Source organism: Myotis davidii, unplaced genomic scaffold, assembly GCF_000327345.1.
Source record: "Myotis davidii unplaced genomic scaffold, ASM32734v1 scaffold135, whole genome shotgun sequence".
In the NCBI taxonomy this organism is placed as follows: Eukaryota; Metazoa; Chordata; class Mammalia; order Chiroptera; family Vespertilionidae; genus Myotis; species Myotis davidii.
Window position 1 is genome coordinate 8,520,096 of NW_006289813.1, and position 14,936 is coordinate 8,535,031.

The 14,936-nt window shown below is 57.2% G+C and overlaps 1 protein-coding gene across 1 annotated transcript; it reads left to right on the top strand.

Annotated features, from left to right (window-relative positions):
- Positions 1-1,025: 1,025 nt before the first annotated feature.
- SLC6A19 (solute carrier family 6 (neutral amino acid transporter), member 19) lies at positions 1,026-14,464 on the top strand. The gene is made up of 12 exons (XM_006762456.2): positions 1,026-1,397; positions 6,093-6,233; positions 6,696-6,833; positions 7,725-7,906; positions 8,244-8,354; positions 8,696-8,808; positions 10,401-10,529; positions 10,615-10,771; positions 11,416-11,620; positions 11,733-11,892; positions 13,737-13,899; positions 14,220-14,464. Exons 1-12 carry the CDS (start codon positions 1,196-1,198, stop codon positions 14,421-14,423), a joined length of 1,905 nt encoding a protein of 634 aa, XP_006762519.1. The 5' UTR covers positions 1,026-1,195; the 3' UTR covers positions 14,424-14,464.
- Positions 14,465-14,936: the final 472 nt, after the last annotated feature.

Consider the following 14,936-nt stretch of genomic DNA (forward strand, 5'->3'; position numbering starts at 1 on the left):
ACCATCCAGCGGCGAGGACCACGGATGATAGATACAGAGGCAGCACGATACACCCATCCTTCTAGGAAGGCCGCCGGGGGTGAGGGTGGGGTGGGAGGCCAGCATGCACAGACTGGCAGGAAGGGCTCACAGAGCACTGACCAGAAGGCTGGACACAGGCTGGTGGGAAGGCCGTCCCTGAGGGAAAGGCCCAGACGAGGGATGTCCATTGGATGGTCACTAGCCCCCGGGAAGGTTCTGTGGGGGAGGGGGCACTCACTGAGCTCAGGATCTCGGGGGGGGGGGCAGAGCTTGGAGGCACACCCCCACCCCACTCCCTGAACTGGAAACTGCGCTCAAAAGCCCTGGCTTTGGCCCGGCCGTTGTGGTTCAGTTGAGTAGTGTCCTGTGCACCCAAACGTTGCCGGTTCCATTCCTGGTCAGGGCACACGCCCAAGTTTGGGGCTTGATCCCCAGGTGGGAGCGTGCCGGAGGCAGCTGGTCAGTTGGTGGAAGGACAGAGCCCTGCGCTGGTGGAGAGGCCTGGAGGCTGCTCAGCAGCTGGGGGACAGTGTACTCCCGGAGCCCAGGGAGAGCGCATGGGAAGGAGCATGAGGGGCCGCATCCGTAGGGCTCTGGCACCGGGCTCTCTGAGTAGCTATTCAGAGCCAAGTGTGACCAGGGCAGTGGGCTGTTCCCAGGGTCCAGGGCTCCAACTCATGCTTCGGGACTGGGGGGGTGGGGGAGGTACCCCAGCACCCAGCCTATTGGCAGAGAGAGCTGGGGAGAGAGGAACCCTCTGGCATCCTCCTGCAGGTGGGAGTGTGTGACTGGTGGGGAGTAGGGGGGCTTCGAAGGTCCAGGCAGGGCCATGGATGGGGCCTTTGTGCCCTGGGTTCCTCCTCCCTGGGAGCCTGGCTATCGGAGCCCATGTGGGGGTGGGGGCGGCTCCTCTGTGCCTGTGACTCTGTGTTTGCACAGGGGGAGGGGCTGGCCGGTGCCAGCTGAGAGCCTCAAAGGGTCGGCCAGCGCCTCTGCAGATAAGGCATTAACAGTCCTGTGGACTCACCCTTCGGATCTGCTGACGCTTCCTTTCAGCCTAGGTGCTTGGGGTGAGGTGCCAAAGGTTCCCTATAAAGTGCTGGGGCTCCGGCTGTGTCCACTCGACCTCCAGCTCCTGCCCTGTCCTGACGAGAGGGACCCACCTGTGATCACCATGGTGAGGCTTGTTCTGCCCAACCCGGGCCTGGAAGACCGAATCCCCTCCCTGGGGCAACTGGAGGTCATCGAGAAGGAGGAGGCCAGCTCGCGGCCCAAGTGGGACAACAAGGCCCAGTACATGCTCACCTGCGTGGGCTTCTGCGTGGGCCTGGGCAACGTCTGGCGCTTCCCCTACTTGTGCCAGAGCCATGGTGGAGGTAGGCTGGGCAGGAGGGCAGGTTGGGGGTCCAGGCAAACAACACTGATGCCCGCAGCACCCCATTCATAGAGGGGAGAAGTCTGCAGGGCCAAGGGCTGTGGGCAGGATAGCACAGGCTCGTGCCCTCCACCCCTTCACTGGTCCACTTGAGCCCCACGTTGGCACCGAGAGCAGGCTGGGCAGAGGGCCGGGCTAGAGCACGGGCCCAGGTGCCGACATCTTCACTCTGCTCCCGTTCGCCCGAGTTGGCAAGGGAGGTCCAGTGCCCGGTCCCACACGCCCAAGTGTTTGTGTCAGTGGAGGCCACCCTTGCTCCAGGACCCAGGAGCCCTGACCTGCTCCCAGAGAACAGGCCTGACCTGCGAGGAGGGGAACAGAGAGGGACCAGCTGCTCCTCTGGGTGGAGCCCCTTCTGTGAGGGTGGATGGTACCATCAGGAGGGGCAGTGAGGCCAGCCCTCCTTTGAAATACCTTATGGCATTTCACATGAGGGACAGAGGAGGGAGTGGGTGACCCACAGAGGAACAGGCAGGCAGGTTCCTGATCAGCGTGCTCACGGCCAGAGGTGGGAAGGCTGCATCCCCCACAGAACGCTGCCTCAGCCGGTCCTGCTGCCCCCAGACGTCTCCGGGGCCTTGCCCGAGGCCCAGGGGTCTCTTTCCCCTGGGCTGAGGCTACTCCCTCTTCCCCAGCTGCAGAGACTGCCTTGGGGCTGCTGGGTCTCAGTCCCCATGATTTTGTCCTTCTACCCACCCTCCCAGTGTCAACAGGCTTTGGGGATGGAGATCACACCTGTGGTCCCATCAGCCCCCACGCACCTGTGGCTTTTGTCTCCCCTGGGCCCCAGCCCTGGGAGGGAGCTGCTGCCAGGAGCTCCGTGGCAGGAAGGGGAACAGAACTGAGCTTGTTCTGGGAGGAGGTCTGGGCAGGTGCTGCGCTCCCCGTGAGACAGGCTCTGCAGAGCTGGCTGGACACTCTGAGGATGTGTCTGCTTCTGTGGGCTGTTGAATACCCTCCTCTAAAAGCACAAACCCTCTCTAGTGACGTGAGTTTGTTCTTACTCTGAAGAACCTGCAGGCTCTCGCCAGGCTTTGTGGCAGAAAGGAAAGCAGATCACTGCTTTCCTTGTTCCCAGGCCACTGTTGTGACCCACCCCCCTTTCCATGGCCAAAACGGAAGCTTCTGAATGTCGGGGAGGATCTGTCTTTACACCTGGGGCCCATCCTGTGCTTTCCAGATAGTCCTGTCGGCCACCTCTGCGCGGTGGAGGGGTGAATGGAACCCTGGGAGTCCGTGAGGGGCCCAGCAGTAGAATCACTGAGTCCCAGAGGTCAGCTGCCTCTTCTCTCTGGAAGGTCCTGGTCATTTCCTCACCCCCACCAGGGCTGCCCTGGGCCAGGGTTCTGACAACACCTGCAGCATTTACTTAGTTCAAAGGGAAGGGACTAAGGGGGGAGGGGGGTCTGGGGCTGAGAAGCGTTCACCCCTGGGGTGCAGCACACACTCACTGTGAGTCTGAGGGGTAATGCGGGGACACTGCCTCCAGACACTGTGGATGAGAGGGAGCTGTCCCCCATCACCCTGGCTCCTGCTGAGTGGACAGACAGCCATTGAGGGCAGTGACAACCCCCCAGGCTCAGGAGACAATTGTTGAGGGCAGTGACAACCCCCCAAGCTCAGGAGACAATTGTTGAGGGCAGTGATAAGAAGCTGACACCAGGAGAAAATTGCCGAGGACAATGACAAGGTGTGGCAGGTGACTCCTCCGGGTGGCATTTCCCACGCCTGTAAGCCCAGATCTCCGGGAGGGAGTGGTTGGGTAACTGGAGAGAAAATGACGGATCTGAGGACTCTGAGGACCAGTCCTGGTTTGGTGAAAACTTAGTTTGCCTTCAATTATTTCTAAGAGTTTTGGGTAATTTGAAAAGTAAAACAAATCATCATTTGCTTTGTGTTTAACTTTATATTATGAAAAAAAAAAGCAGAAAAGTAGAGAAAGCCACAGAGAAGACCCCTGCCCCCATGACCTAGATCAGCATCTGCAGCACTTTGCCATGTTGGGTGGGGTGGTGGCCGCGTGCGAGTGCTGCGCACACAAAGCCCCTGCGTGCTGCGTGGCATTGAGAAGTGTTGTCACAAGAGGGCCCCACCTTCTAGATCTCGGATGGGGGCATCTCTGTGACCAAAGGGCAGGTAAATGGGGCACCAGGTGGGCCGTGTCCTCTAGCTGCATCACCTCAGCTGCCTCACCCTAGTTCTCTTTTCTCCGTCTTGTGCATCTGCCGCCAGCAAACAGTGGGGTGGAGTCACCTCTGCAGAGTCTGTCTTGCCACCAGTCAGAGAGGAAATGGGCTCGTGTCATGTGTCTCTCGATGGGTCAGTCAGGACTGAATCGGGTGGCAGGGGCAGCCCTGGTGAGGGGCCAGCGCCTCTCCTCATTCAGCCTTCAGGGAACAGAGAGAGGAGCTGGGGGACCCACGGCCCCTGTGTGGGTGCTGGGGCAGGTGGGCTCACGGGCCCTTTTCTGAAGACGGGTATTTCAAAGGTTTCAGAAGTCAGCCCTCAGTTGAGTTGATATCACCATCCGTGTCCTGGCCCTGTTTACTCTGCTGTGCACCTTCTGGGCCGTGGGGCTCACCCCATGAAATGGAAGGTGCTGGAGAGCTCTGATCCGAGGGCTGCACCACAGAGCTACTCTGTCGAGCTTTGCAGACCTAGAAGTGGGGGGCATGCAGGAGATTGAAACCAGGAGACTTGGTCAGAGTCAGGACTCACCCCGCTCCCTGTGTTGGCCACAAACAGCTGGGTCTCGGTGACCAGATAGTCAACCGTCAAGAGTTCTGCACCAGCACCAGGCCCAGGAGTGTGTCCAGGGAATTGCATTCACCACACATCTGCCCACAACCTCAGTTCTCCATATGAATGCACCACATGCCTGCCCCAGTGCTGCCACCTGACACATGGTGTGCCCCTCATCCCTTCTTAGGGACAGAGAGCTTAGGAGAGTTGGTGTATTGATGGGGTGGGCGGTAGGAAGCAGCGCCGCCCAAGGACCATGCTGTCTGCTCACCACTGGGCCGTCCATGTGCCTCTGCAGCCTGGTCCCTGAGACTGCCTTTCACCACTGGTCCTGCGCTGCACCCGGTCAGTACACAGTCCTCGAGCTTTTCCTCTGTGCCACGCACCACCTGCAGGGGAGATGTGGGAAAGCCTTAGACCAGCGGTTCTCAACTTGTGGGTCGCGACCCCTTTGACAGTCGAACGACCCTTTCACAGGAGTCGCCTAAGACCATCCTGCATATCAGATATTTACATTACGATTCATAACAGTAGCAACATGACAGTTATGAAGTAGCAACGAAAATAATTTTATGGTCGGGTCACAACATGAGGAACTGTATTTAAAGGGCCAGAAGGTTGAGAACCACTGCCTTAGACCCTGCCCTTGAAGACAGCAGCTGCCCCTACCCAGCCGTCCCTCCCCTCCCCTCCCGGACCTGTTTCCTAAATTCTCAAAGAGAAAGAAAGCTGCATCTATTTATTTTATTTTAGCTTATTTACTTACTTATTATTGATTTTTTATTGATTTGAGAGAGAGAGAAACATTGACTTATTGTTCTATTTATTCATGCATTCATTGGTTGATTCTTGCATGTGCCCTGACTGGGGATTAAACCCCCAATATTGAGGTATCGGGACAACGCTCTAACCAACTGAACTACCCGGCTAGGGCCAAGGAAGCTGCATTTCTATGCTAGTGTATCTTTCTTTTGCGGGACCTTTACACCTTGCCTCGTCCCACCTGTCTCTGCCTCTGTGTGTGTGTCCATCAGTGTGATAGGGCACAGGACCGCGGGCCCCTACAGCCAGGTCTGTCAGCCACCTACCACGTTAAACCTGGAGGAGCATCCAGGAGGAGGGCTTCCTAAGGAGCGACTATCCAAGCGGGGTTTTCAAGGGTGAATAGGAGTTTCCTGGTGGAGATGGAGGGGCAGTGGGACCTGCGGGTCAAAGTGACTTCGTGAAGTAGGGATGGGATCAAAGGATACCTGGGAACCACAGACTTTGTTTTCCTCGATAGTTTTGCCCAAAAGACATTCACATCAAACTTCTGAGAAAACAGTAAAGAGGCAAATCTTTTCTTATTTTAACTCTACCCTCACTGATACTCTGACCCAGTGAGCTTGCAGCCACAGTGGTACCTCAGACCCAGGGCAACTCCCCACTCCTCTCCTGCAGGGGATCCAGCAAGGGGATCATCCCTGCTGCTTTCTGCTTTTCATCTCATTGGCACAGTGAGCTAACCATCACCTTTGAGTGAAGGTCCCCTGTGCTGTCCATGTCTTCTTGTTGGATTTTGAGCCCCCAAAGGGCTCCCCTTGGCCTCCCTATGCTCCTCCCAGTATGTGGACACCTTCCTTAATTCCCCAGGAGCTGTCATGTGCTCACCCTGTAGGACAAGCACGGTCTAAGAGGGACAGTAGACAAGCTGGCCACTGTTGTGAGATGGCATGAAGCATGCCCCATAAAACAGTGCCAATGGCCGTCATGAGTGGTCCATTTGATGGTGTTGCTCTAAGTCTGTATTTGTGGGCAAGTTCTGCAGGCACTTTCTACCAGCGCCTGTGTCTCCAGGGGGGCCCGTGGCCACCTGGCTGTGTTACCTGACACACGGCTGCCTCTTCCCCACCAGGAGCATTCATGATCCCGTTCCTCATCCTGCTGGTTGTGGAGGGTGTCCCTTTGCTGTACCTGGAGTTCGCCATCGGGCAGCGACTGCGCAAGGGCAGCGTGGGCGTCTGGAGCTCCATCCACCCAGCCCTGAAGGGCATAGGTGCGTGTCTGGGCCCAGTCGGTGGGACGCCTGCCATGCCCCAGTGTGGGCAGCAAGCACACTTCTTCCTTTTCACCCCTGCTTCCAGGGGACTCACCAGCCCCAGCCCTCTCCAAACCCTTCCTTGGCATCTCACAGAAGTATAGGTGGCAGGGCCCAGGCTGGGGTCATGCCTGGCCACTAAAGCCAGCTGGGCAGCAGAGGCTATCCTGAATCCCAGGTGCCCGGGGCCTGGGAATGTGTATACGTGGGGAGAGCTGAGGCCCCCATGCTGCCTACAGCAAGGCTCAACAAGCACCTGAAGACCACCACTCTGTTTTCTGGAACCCTGAGTCCATTCACACTCAGTCCTCAAGGGGCTCCCCCAGCACAACCTCTTCCTGCTAACAGTGCCCAGACCCCAGTGGGGCCCCCCAGTGGTGCCCCCTAGTGGCGCCCCCAGCAGTGTTGATTGCCCCCCAGGGATCGCGTCCATGTTCGTGTCCTTCATGGTGGGCCTCTACTACAACACCATCATCGCCTGGGTCATGTGGTACTTCTTCAACTCCTTCCAGGAGCCCCTCCCTTGGAGCACGTGCCCACTCAACGACAACCTGACAGGTGTGTCCAGGGCAGGGTGGGGTCAGGGGTCGGGGGACAGGATGGCTGGTGGTGTGAGAGCATGTGCACCTTTGAGCACACAGACCGAGTCCATGAGTAGTCACCCTTTGATTTACTCAAATGCAAAAATCGGGGCACATTTATGGCAACAGGGAATTTTTAAAAATCACTGTGCCAGAGAAAAGCCCTTAGAAAAGGTGCCTCCATCTCAAGAGGTGGTGCCGGCCAAGATTAAAACGAAGGAAAGGAGGGAGGGACCTGCTGCTCCCTGACCTTATACAGGGGGTGGCCTGATTCTCCACTGTCCCTTCCCACCACATTCCCCAGGGCCTTTTTGGGACCCCCTCCAGGGAAGGGAAGAGGGGAGCAGACCCTCTGCCTGGGGCCTCTGTGGGACACAGGCTGTGTGCTCAGCTCCACAGCTTGCACACATTTGCATCAGGACACAAACTGCATGATCTGTAAGCATGGGTCTAATAAGCAGGAAGTGGTCAGTGCACAGTGTGTGTATGTGTGTGTGTATGCATGTCTAGTGTGCTCACACTTCTGTATGCACACATATATGCACATGTGCACATGTTTGCATTCAGGTATGCCCATGGGTACATATGTGTCTTGTGAGTGTGTATATGTGTGCATGTGCAAATGTGTGAAGGTATGCTCGGACGCATGCACATGAGCATGTCTGTGTGGGTGTGCACACATGTGTGTACATGCATGCTGCTATGCTTGTGTACATGCACACGTGTCTGTGTGGGTGGGTGTGTACATGCATGTCTGTGTGCACTATGTCCCTGGTGTCAGTGAGTTGGGAGCGAAGCATTGCCATGTTCCCCAAATTCCTCCTGGGTTCCCTGTGATCCACACTGATGATGTGAGTGCCCCCTGCAGGCTATGTGGACGAGTGTACCCGCAGCTCTCCAGTGGACTACTACTGGTACCGAGAGACCCTCAACATCTCCAACTCCATCAGCAACTCGGGCTCTGTGCAGTGGTGGATTCTGCTCTGCCTGACCTGTGCCTGGTGTGTCCTCTACGTATGCACCATCCGTGGCATCGAGACCACTGGCAAGGTGCGGGCTGGGCTTCAGGAGCTGCCCCTTAATCAGCTCTGAGGGTCACCACCCGTGTCCAGGAGGTGCCTCTGCTGCCTCCAGCTTGGCCCTGGGGATGTGGTGCTGGCATGGATGGTCCTCAAACCTGTGCTTAAAAAGCTGCAGCAGGAGTGACCCACAGTAGTTCTCTGACTAGGAGAACTGAGTAGTCATCATTACTAACATAGCAGTAGGAAACGTCAGATCTCCCTGCCCTGGGAGCTGGGGGCAGAGGGGTGCCTGGAGGAACAGAGCCAGGGTCCTTTCTTCCTGTGGTGCTGTCTTCCCCTTCATCCCACTTCTGCCCTGTCTCCAGGCTGTGTACATCACCTCGACGCTGCCCTATGTCGTCCTGACCATCTTCCTCATTCGGGGACTGACGCTAAAGGGAGCCACCAACGGTATCGTCTTCCTCTTCACGCCCAATGTGAGTCTCCCGCTGCCCACTTTGGGGCTCCAGTTCTTGTGGGAAAGGCCACCCTGGAGGATGGGCCTCCCACCTGAGACCAGCCCTGGCCAGTCCTAGGCCCCTCAATGCATGCATGCTGGGCCTCTGAGCTTGAGGCAGGCCCTGTGCGGATTGATGGCAACCACCTCCAAGGTATCAGTTACCACCTTTAGGGGGCGTTGTTTGTTCTGACCACCTGCCCAGCAGCCTCAGCTGTCCCCAGCCTCCAGGCTCACATCTCTGCCCTGGGCTACTACCTCCTTGGTTTCCTGTGGCCCCTCGTCCTTGGGGTACAGCTGAGGGTCTCTGTTTGGCTGCAGGTCACGGAGCTGGCCAACCCACTGACTTGGCTGGATGCGGGGGCCCAGGTCTTCTACTCCTTCTCGTTGGCCTTCGGGGGCCTCATCTCCTTCTCCAGCTACAACTCTGTCCAGTGAGTGTGGACAGGGGTTCTGCGCTGGGCAGAGGGCTTTCCTCATGACCCACGGGATCATGGGGTCCATGGGGCTCCGTGCCAGGGAGGCAGGCTTAGGATCTGGGAGATTTTCACACACTAGGTACCTTAAGCGTTGACTGTCCTCCCCGTGGTGCCTTGGTCCTGGGGATGATGATCCCTGGTGTGCTCCCCTCCATCCCCTATAGCCCCTTCTGGTTGCCCCTCGGCATCCAGGACTCTAGGTGCCCAGCCACCACAGTCCATCCTGTGCCCCCTATCCCACCCTAGGGGCCTTTGGAGGGAGGAAGTTGTTATCAATTAATCTCACAAACACTTACAGAGCACCTACTGTGTGCCCTGAATGAAGCATGAGGTTTTGTCCTCCTGAGACCTATGTCTGTGGCCTCTTAGAGAGACAAACAAAATGAGCGGGAGGAGGGGTCCCTGGAGGGGTGTGGGACCAGGCTGGGGTCCTCAGTAGGATGGGCTTGTGTGCAGAAGGTGCAGTATGAGCACTCGGACAGGTAGGGGGTGAGTGTCGGTGCCTGCTGGCTGCTGGCCGCTGGCTGTGGAGGATGGTCCCAGAGGGTGGGAGCCCAGCAGGGCAGTGGTGAGGCCCGATTTCTCCACACCTGTTACTATCTGACTTTTTGATGAAGTGTCTCGCTGTGGGTTTATTTGCATTTCTCTGAGGACTGAGGGTCTAGGTTTCTGCTGGAAGCATCTAGAACAGCGGTTCTCAACCTGTGGGTCGTGACCCCTTTGGCGGTCGAATGACCCTTTCACAGGGGTCGCCTAAGACCATCCTGCATATCAGATTTTACATTACAGTTATGAAGTAGCAACGAAAATAATTTTATGGTTGGGTCACAACATGAGGAACTGTATTTAAAGGGCCAGAAGGTTGAGAACCACTGACCTAGAAGGATGTGTTAGCATTAGCATTGGGGCCAGTGGGAGAGCTGCTGGGTTGGGTTGGGGAGGTCAGGGGTTGGGTTTTGGACACATTGAGCCAGGGAAGCCTTTAGACTCTGGGTGGAGATGGGAGCCCTCAGCTGGGAGGAGACAGGACCTGGAGGGACCAGGCGAAGGCAGGGGGGTACGGTGGGATAGGGGGCACAGGAGGTGATGGGAGAGGGGCGTGGAGGGGTAGGCCACCTCTTCAGAGCTTTTGGGGTGTGGCTGCAAGGCCCTGGCCCGTCCCAAGGCATGAGGCTGAGTGCTCACTGAGTGCCCACCCTCTGGGCGCAGAGCACCTGCTGACCAAGCAGGAATTGGCACGGGTTTCCCACCCGGCTTTGGAGTGTGAAGGCTCTAGAAGTCCCCAGGGCTTTCAGGGGTCTCCAGGCCACCAACTTGCAGCGAAGTGGTAAGAAGGGGAGGAGCAAAGGGCCACCGGCTGGGGGATGGCCCTCTGGTCACCTCTCGCCGGGTGCAGTCGGGGAAGGACAGCTGGGAGGCTGTGTCCCCTCTCCCGCAGCGCCCCAGCAGCTCAGGCTCAGGGCAGATTCCTTGCCTGTGCTGACGTGGCCGGGCAGGTGGGCACGGTATCTCGGCCTGCAGTGACCCGATGCCACTCTCATCTGCAGCAACAACTGTGAGATGGACTCGGTGATCGTATCCGTCATCAACGGCTTCACATCCATGTACGCAGCCACCGTGGTCTACTCCATCATTGGCTTCCGTGCCACAGAACGCTATGACTCCTGCTTCAACCAGTGAGTGCTCCTCCCGGCCCACACCCACCTCCGAGGAGCCTGCCAGGCCTGCACCACCCAGAACCTCACTCTCTTTTCTCTCCAGGAATATCCTGACACTCATCAACGGGTTCGACTTGCCCGAAGGCTCTGTCACCGAACAGAACTTCGAGGAAGTACAGCAGTGGTACAATAACACTTACCCCGCAGCCTTCGCCCAGCTGCAGTTCCAGACCTGCGACATGAACTCTTTCCTGTCAGAGGTGAGCGCGTCTCTCTGGGGCAGCGCAAGGCAGGGGAGGGGACACCCTTGAGGGTCATTGACCTCCCCCAGGATCTCAGTTCCTGGGGGCCTGTCTCCATCCTCACGGCCTGCCCGCCTCTGATCCTCCTGCCCCACCCTGGTGCTTGCACCCCTAGGACCCCTCAGTCACATACCTGCCCTGCACCTGCTCTAACTGGCTCTAACCAATAATGGGCGATACCTTCAGCGCAGCTATTTAGGAAACTCATGCAGGCCCTGTTGAAGTTATTCGGGGCTCTTAACCTGGCCATATGGGGTGCATCTCAGGAATCGTCTGTGGGGGTGTGGCGCCCTGTCTGTGAGCAGATGGCAGTCTGCATAGCTGTCACATGTCTGTCCAGACAGCTCGGGCCCTGACTGCTGCTGGAAAACGCGATCCCTTTCCTGCCATTTTAACTAATTCAGCTTTTAAAAACATAGTTGGGCTGAAGAGACAATGACTGTATTTCACGGGACGGCTCAAAAGAGCCCCATACCTGCACAGTGTGGGCGTAGCCTGTGGAGAGCTGACCAGTGTTTGGCAGGGAAGGATGTATGTGACTGAGGCCGGGGGACCTGGGGAGGGACTGCCCTGTGTGGGTGACACTCTGCTTGTCCATGCAGGGCGTGGAGGGCACGGGGTTGGCGTTCATTGTCTTCACGGAGGCCATCACCAAGATGCCCATATCCCCACTGTGGTCCGTGCTCTTCTTCATCATGCTCTTCTGCCTGGGCCTGTCCTCCATGTTCGGGAACATGGAGGGCGTGGTCGTGCCCCTGCAGGACCTCAAAGTCTTCCCCAAAAAGTGGCCCAAGGAGGTGATCACAGGTACACAGGCCAGGGCTTGGCTGGGCAGGCAGGTGGTGAGGACAGGCCTCAGGGGCCATGGGTGAGGAGTCAGACGGGAGCTCTGTCCACAGCGACTGTTCTCTGCCCCCAGGTCTCATCTGCTTTGGGTCATATCTCATCGCCTACATCTTCACACTGAACTCCGGCCAGTACTGGCTCACCCTGTTGGACAGCTATGCCGGCTCCATCCCCCTGCTCATCATCGCCTTCTGCGAGATGTTCGCTGTGGTCTACGTGTATGGCGTGGACAGGTAGGAGGGAGACCGAGGCATGTGGCCGTCTCCAACAGTCATAGGAAACTCGAATCCTGGGATGAGTTGTGTGGGCTCCAGTTCCAGGTGGAACACAGGTGTGCGAACACAGGCCTGAGGGACCGGTGTGGTGTGGGCACGGGTCTGGCACCTGGATGGGTGAGATGGAAAAGAGATGGATCCCAGATGGATGCCTATCCAGAGCAGTTGACACTGTACCCCCTCCAGCCTCCAGGTGCTCCCAGACGTAGCAGAGAAGGGTAAGCGCAGACCATAAAAGACAGCATAGTCTCAGGGGTGGGAGAGAGGAGACAGCCTCACACATGAAAATGCTGGCGCCTCTGACTTGACCATGTGATTTAAAAACATTTAAACCCACGTGTCCCAAGCAAAGTCAAAAGAGAAATAATTAGCCAGGGAAGCAGTTGCCCAGCTGAGGGTGAAGCGCTGGTACAACAGAAGCCCTCGGCAGGCGAGATGTGACAGAGGGACTGGATAAGGCAGAGGGTGCTCGGTGTCCTGTGGGGCACAGAAGCTGCCTCCAGGGCTGTGGAGCAAGTAGGGGGTGGGGGTGGGGGGCATACCGACAGGCCCGAGACACTAGCTGTGGGTAAGGCGTGTCCCTGTGATCCAGGCGCTGGGTGTTTATGTCAACTGGGGATCCGTGGCCAGGGAAGCCCTGTGGTGGGTGTGCTCTGGGCCTTTCTCGGGGGAGAGAGGGCTCTGCAGACAGACAGGCACTCAGACAAAGAAGGGGGCTGTGCAGCCCTTCCAGCCATGCACTTGGCCAAATACTCGGGGTATCACTCCGTTATCCTCGATGTGAGGGGCCCAGAAAACGGCACCATCTCCTTGCCAGGAGCTGGACTCGCCACAACTTCAGAAATAAGACAACATGCACAAGCCATCGAGGGTGGGGGACCCCACTTTATGAATCCTGTTCTGCGTCACCACGACACATGTGTGTAAGGGCACACGCGCAGAAGGCCTGACTCAACCACACAGTGCACACTGCTGGGTGGCAGTCACGGAGACGCTGAGGAGCGTGTGGCGGACTCACTGTGCCGTAACCTCAGCACGTGCCGGGGATGGAGGCTTAAACGGAAGTGCACGGTGTTGTCGTGTGGGCGCTGCTGATGTGAAGCAGGCATGACTGGCCTGGTGCATGCATGTCCTCTGCGAATGGCCAAGGACACTTAGAAGTCAGACACTCGCTGCCGGGGTCCCAGGCAACTCGGCCTCAAGGAGGCCCTCTGAGAGGGAGGCTGAGAGCCAGGCATGGCCCCACGCTGAAGAGACTCGTCACCACACCCCCAGACTCTGCTGGGAACAGGCCTGGGCACCTGTCCTTCTCCAGAAGTGGGCTCACAGGGGTCCTGGACAGTTCACTCTGTTCTGATTTCTGTAGACCACAAAGTATTTTGTGCAGAAGAGAGTTTGGCACAAACTTGGGCAGGGGATGGTGGGGCCTCCAAGGTCAGGGCCACCGCCCGGCTGAGGACGTGGGCTGAGGTTTCCTTCCTCCGTTCCCCCCAGAAGTGTTGACCCTTATTTGCAAGGGTGGCTGCCCAGGCTGTGTGAGGCCACAAGTCGGAGCACCTGGGCTGTGGCTCCATAGGGAGGTTTCCAAAGGCCTCCAGCGAGGCTACCACTGCCAGCGGCTTCCCAAGGAAGCGAGCCTTTGCTCAGAGGCCGGCTAGAGCTGTGACGGCGAAAGGCAGGGGCAGCACTGTAGGATGGCACCGCCTGTCTGTATGGAGAGGCTGGCCTGTCCTCCGCTTTGGTGGCATTAAAGGCCCAGGATGTCCACCAGCTGATGGCTCCTTTCTGGCCTCTGCTTCCAGGTTCAACAAGGACATCGAGTTTATGATCGGCCACAAGCCCAACATCTTCTGGCAAATCACGTGGCGAGTGGTCAGCCCGCTGCTCATGCTGGTCATCTTCCTGTTCTTCTTCGTGATCAACGTCAATAAGGAGCTGATATACAGCGTCTGGGACCCTGCCTATGTGAGCGTGCAGGGACTGCTGGCCGGGGTGGGGGGCATGCCTCCGTGAGGAGGCATGTGGAGGCAGAGGAGATGGGGGACACATGGGGGGAAGGGGATGTGGGGAAGGTGTGGGGGCAGAGGAAGTAAGGGAGGCATGGAAGACAGAGGAGGTGGGGGAGGTGTGGGAAGCAGATGTGTGGGAGGAGCCTTAGGTCTCCCTTCCCTCCCCCACAAGGGCCAGGAGGTGAGAATCTTGGGGAGAAGGGGGCACTGTGCCCCTGAAGGAGACCTTGCTGGCTGTCTTTGTGTCTATTCACCATGTGGCTGCTCTCTCCACAGGCGGAATTTCCCAAATCCGAGAAGGTCCCATACCCAAGCTGGGCATATGGCGTGGTGGTTATCGTTGCTGGCGTGCCCTGCCTCAGCATCCCTTGCTTTGCCATCTACAAGCTCATCAGGAACCGCTGCCAGAAGCAAGAAAGCCAGCAGGGGCTGGTCAGCACCATGTCCACAGCCTCCATAAATGGGGACCTGAAGTACTGAGTGCCCGCGGCTGCATGTGTGCATGTACAGATGCATGTGTGAGCATGTGCATGTGCACATGGGTATATGTATATATACATAAATGCATGTATATATAGATGAGAGTATGTATAATGCATGTATGTACATTATATGTATATGTGTACATATATGTAAGTCACATGCACATGAGTATGTGTGCACATGTGAGTGTATATACATGTGCTTCTGTGTATGTGCCTATATGATTTTGTGTACATATGAATGAGTGGTACACACGTGTCAGCACATACCTATATATGTATATGAATACATACAAATGTGCATGTGGCTAAGCATGTGTACATGTGTGCATATACATATGTGTTGGTGCATATGTGTGTATGCACATGCTAGTTGTGTATTTATAACTGTGTGGTTATGTATGTGGCATGTATAATATCCTGTGGGTATGTGTGTGCATGTATGTACACATACATGTTGTCCTGCAGCATACATGTCTCCCACGTGGGGCCCAGCTGTCCTCTTGGTTCC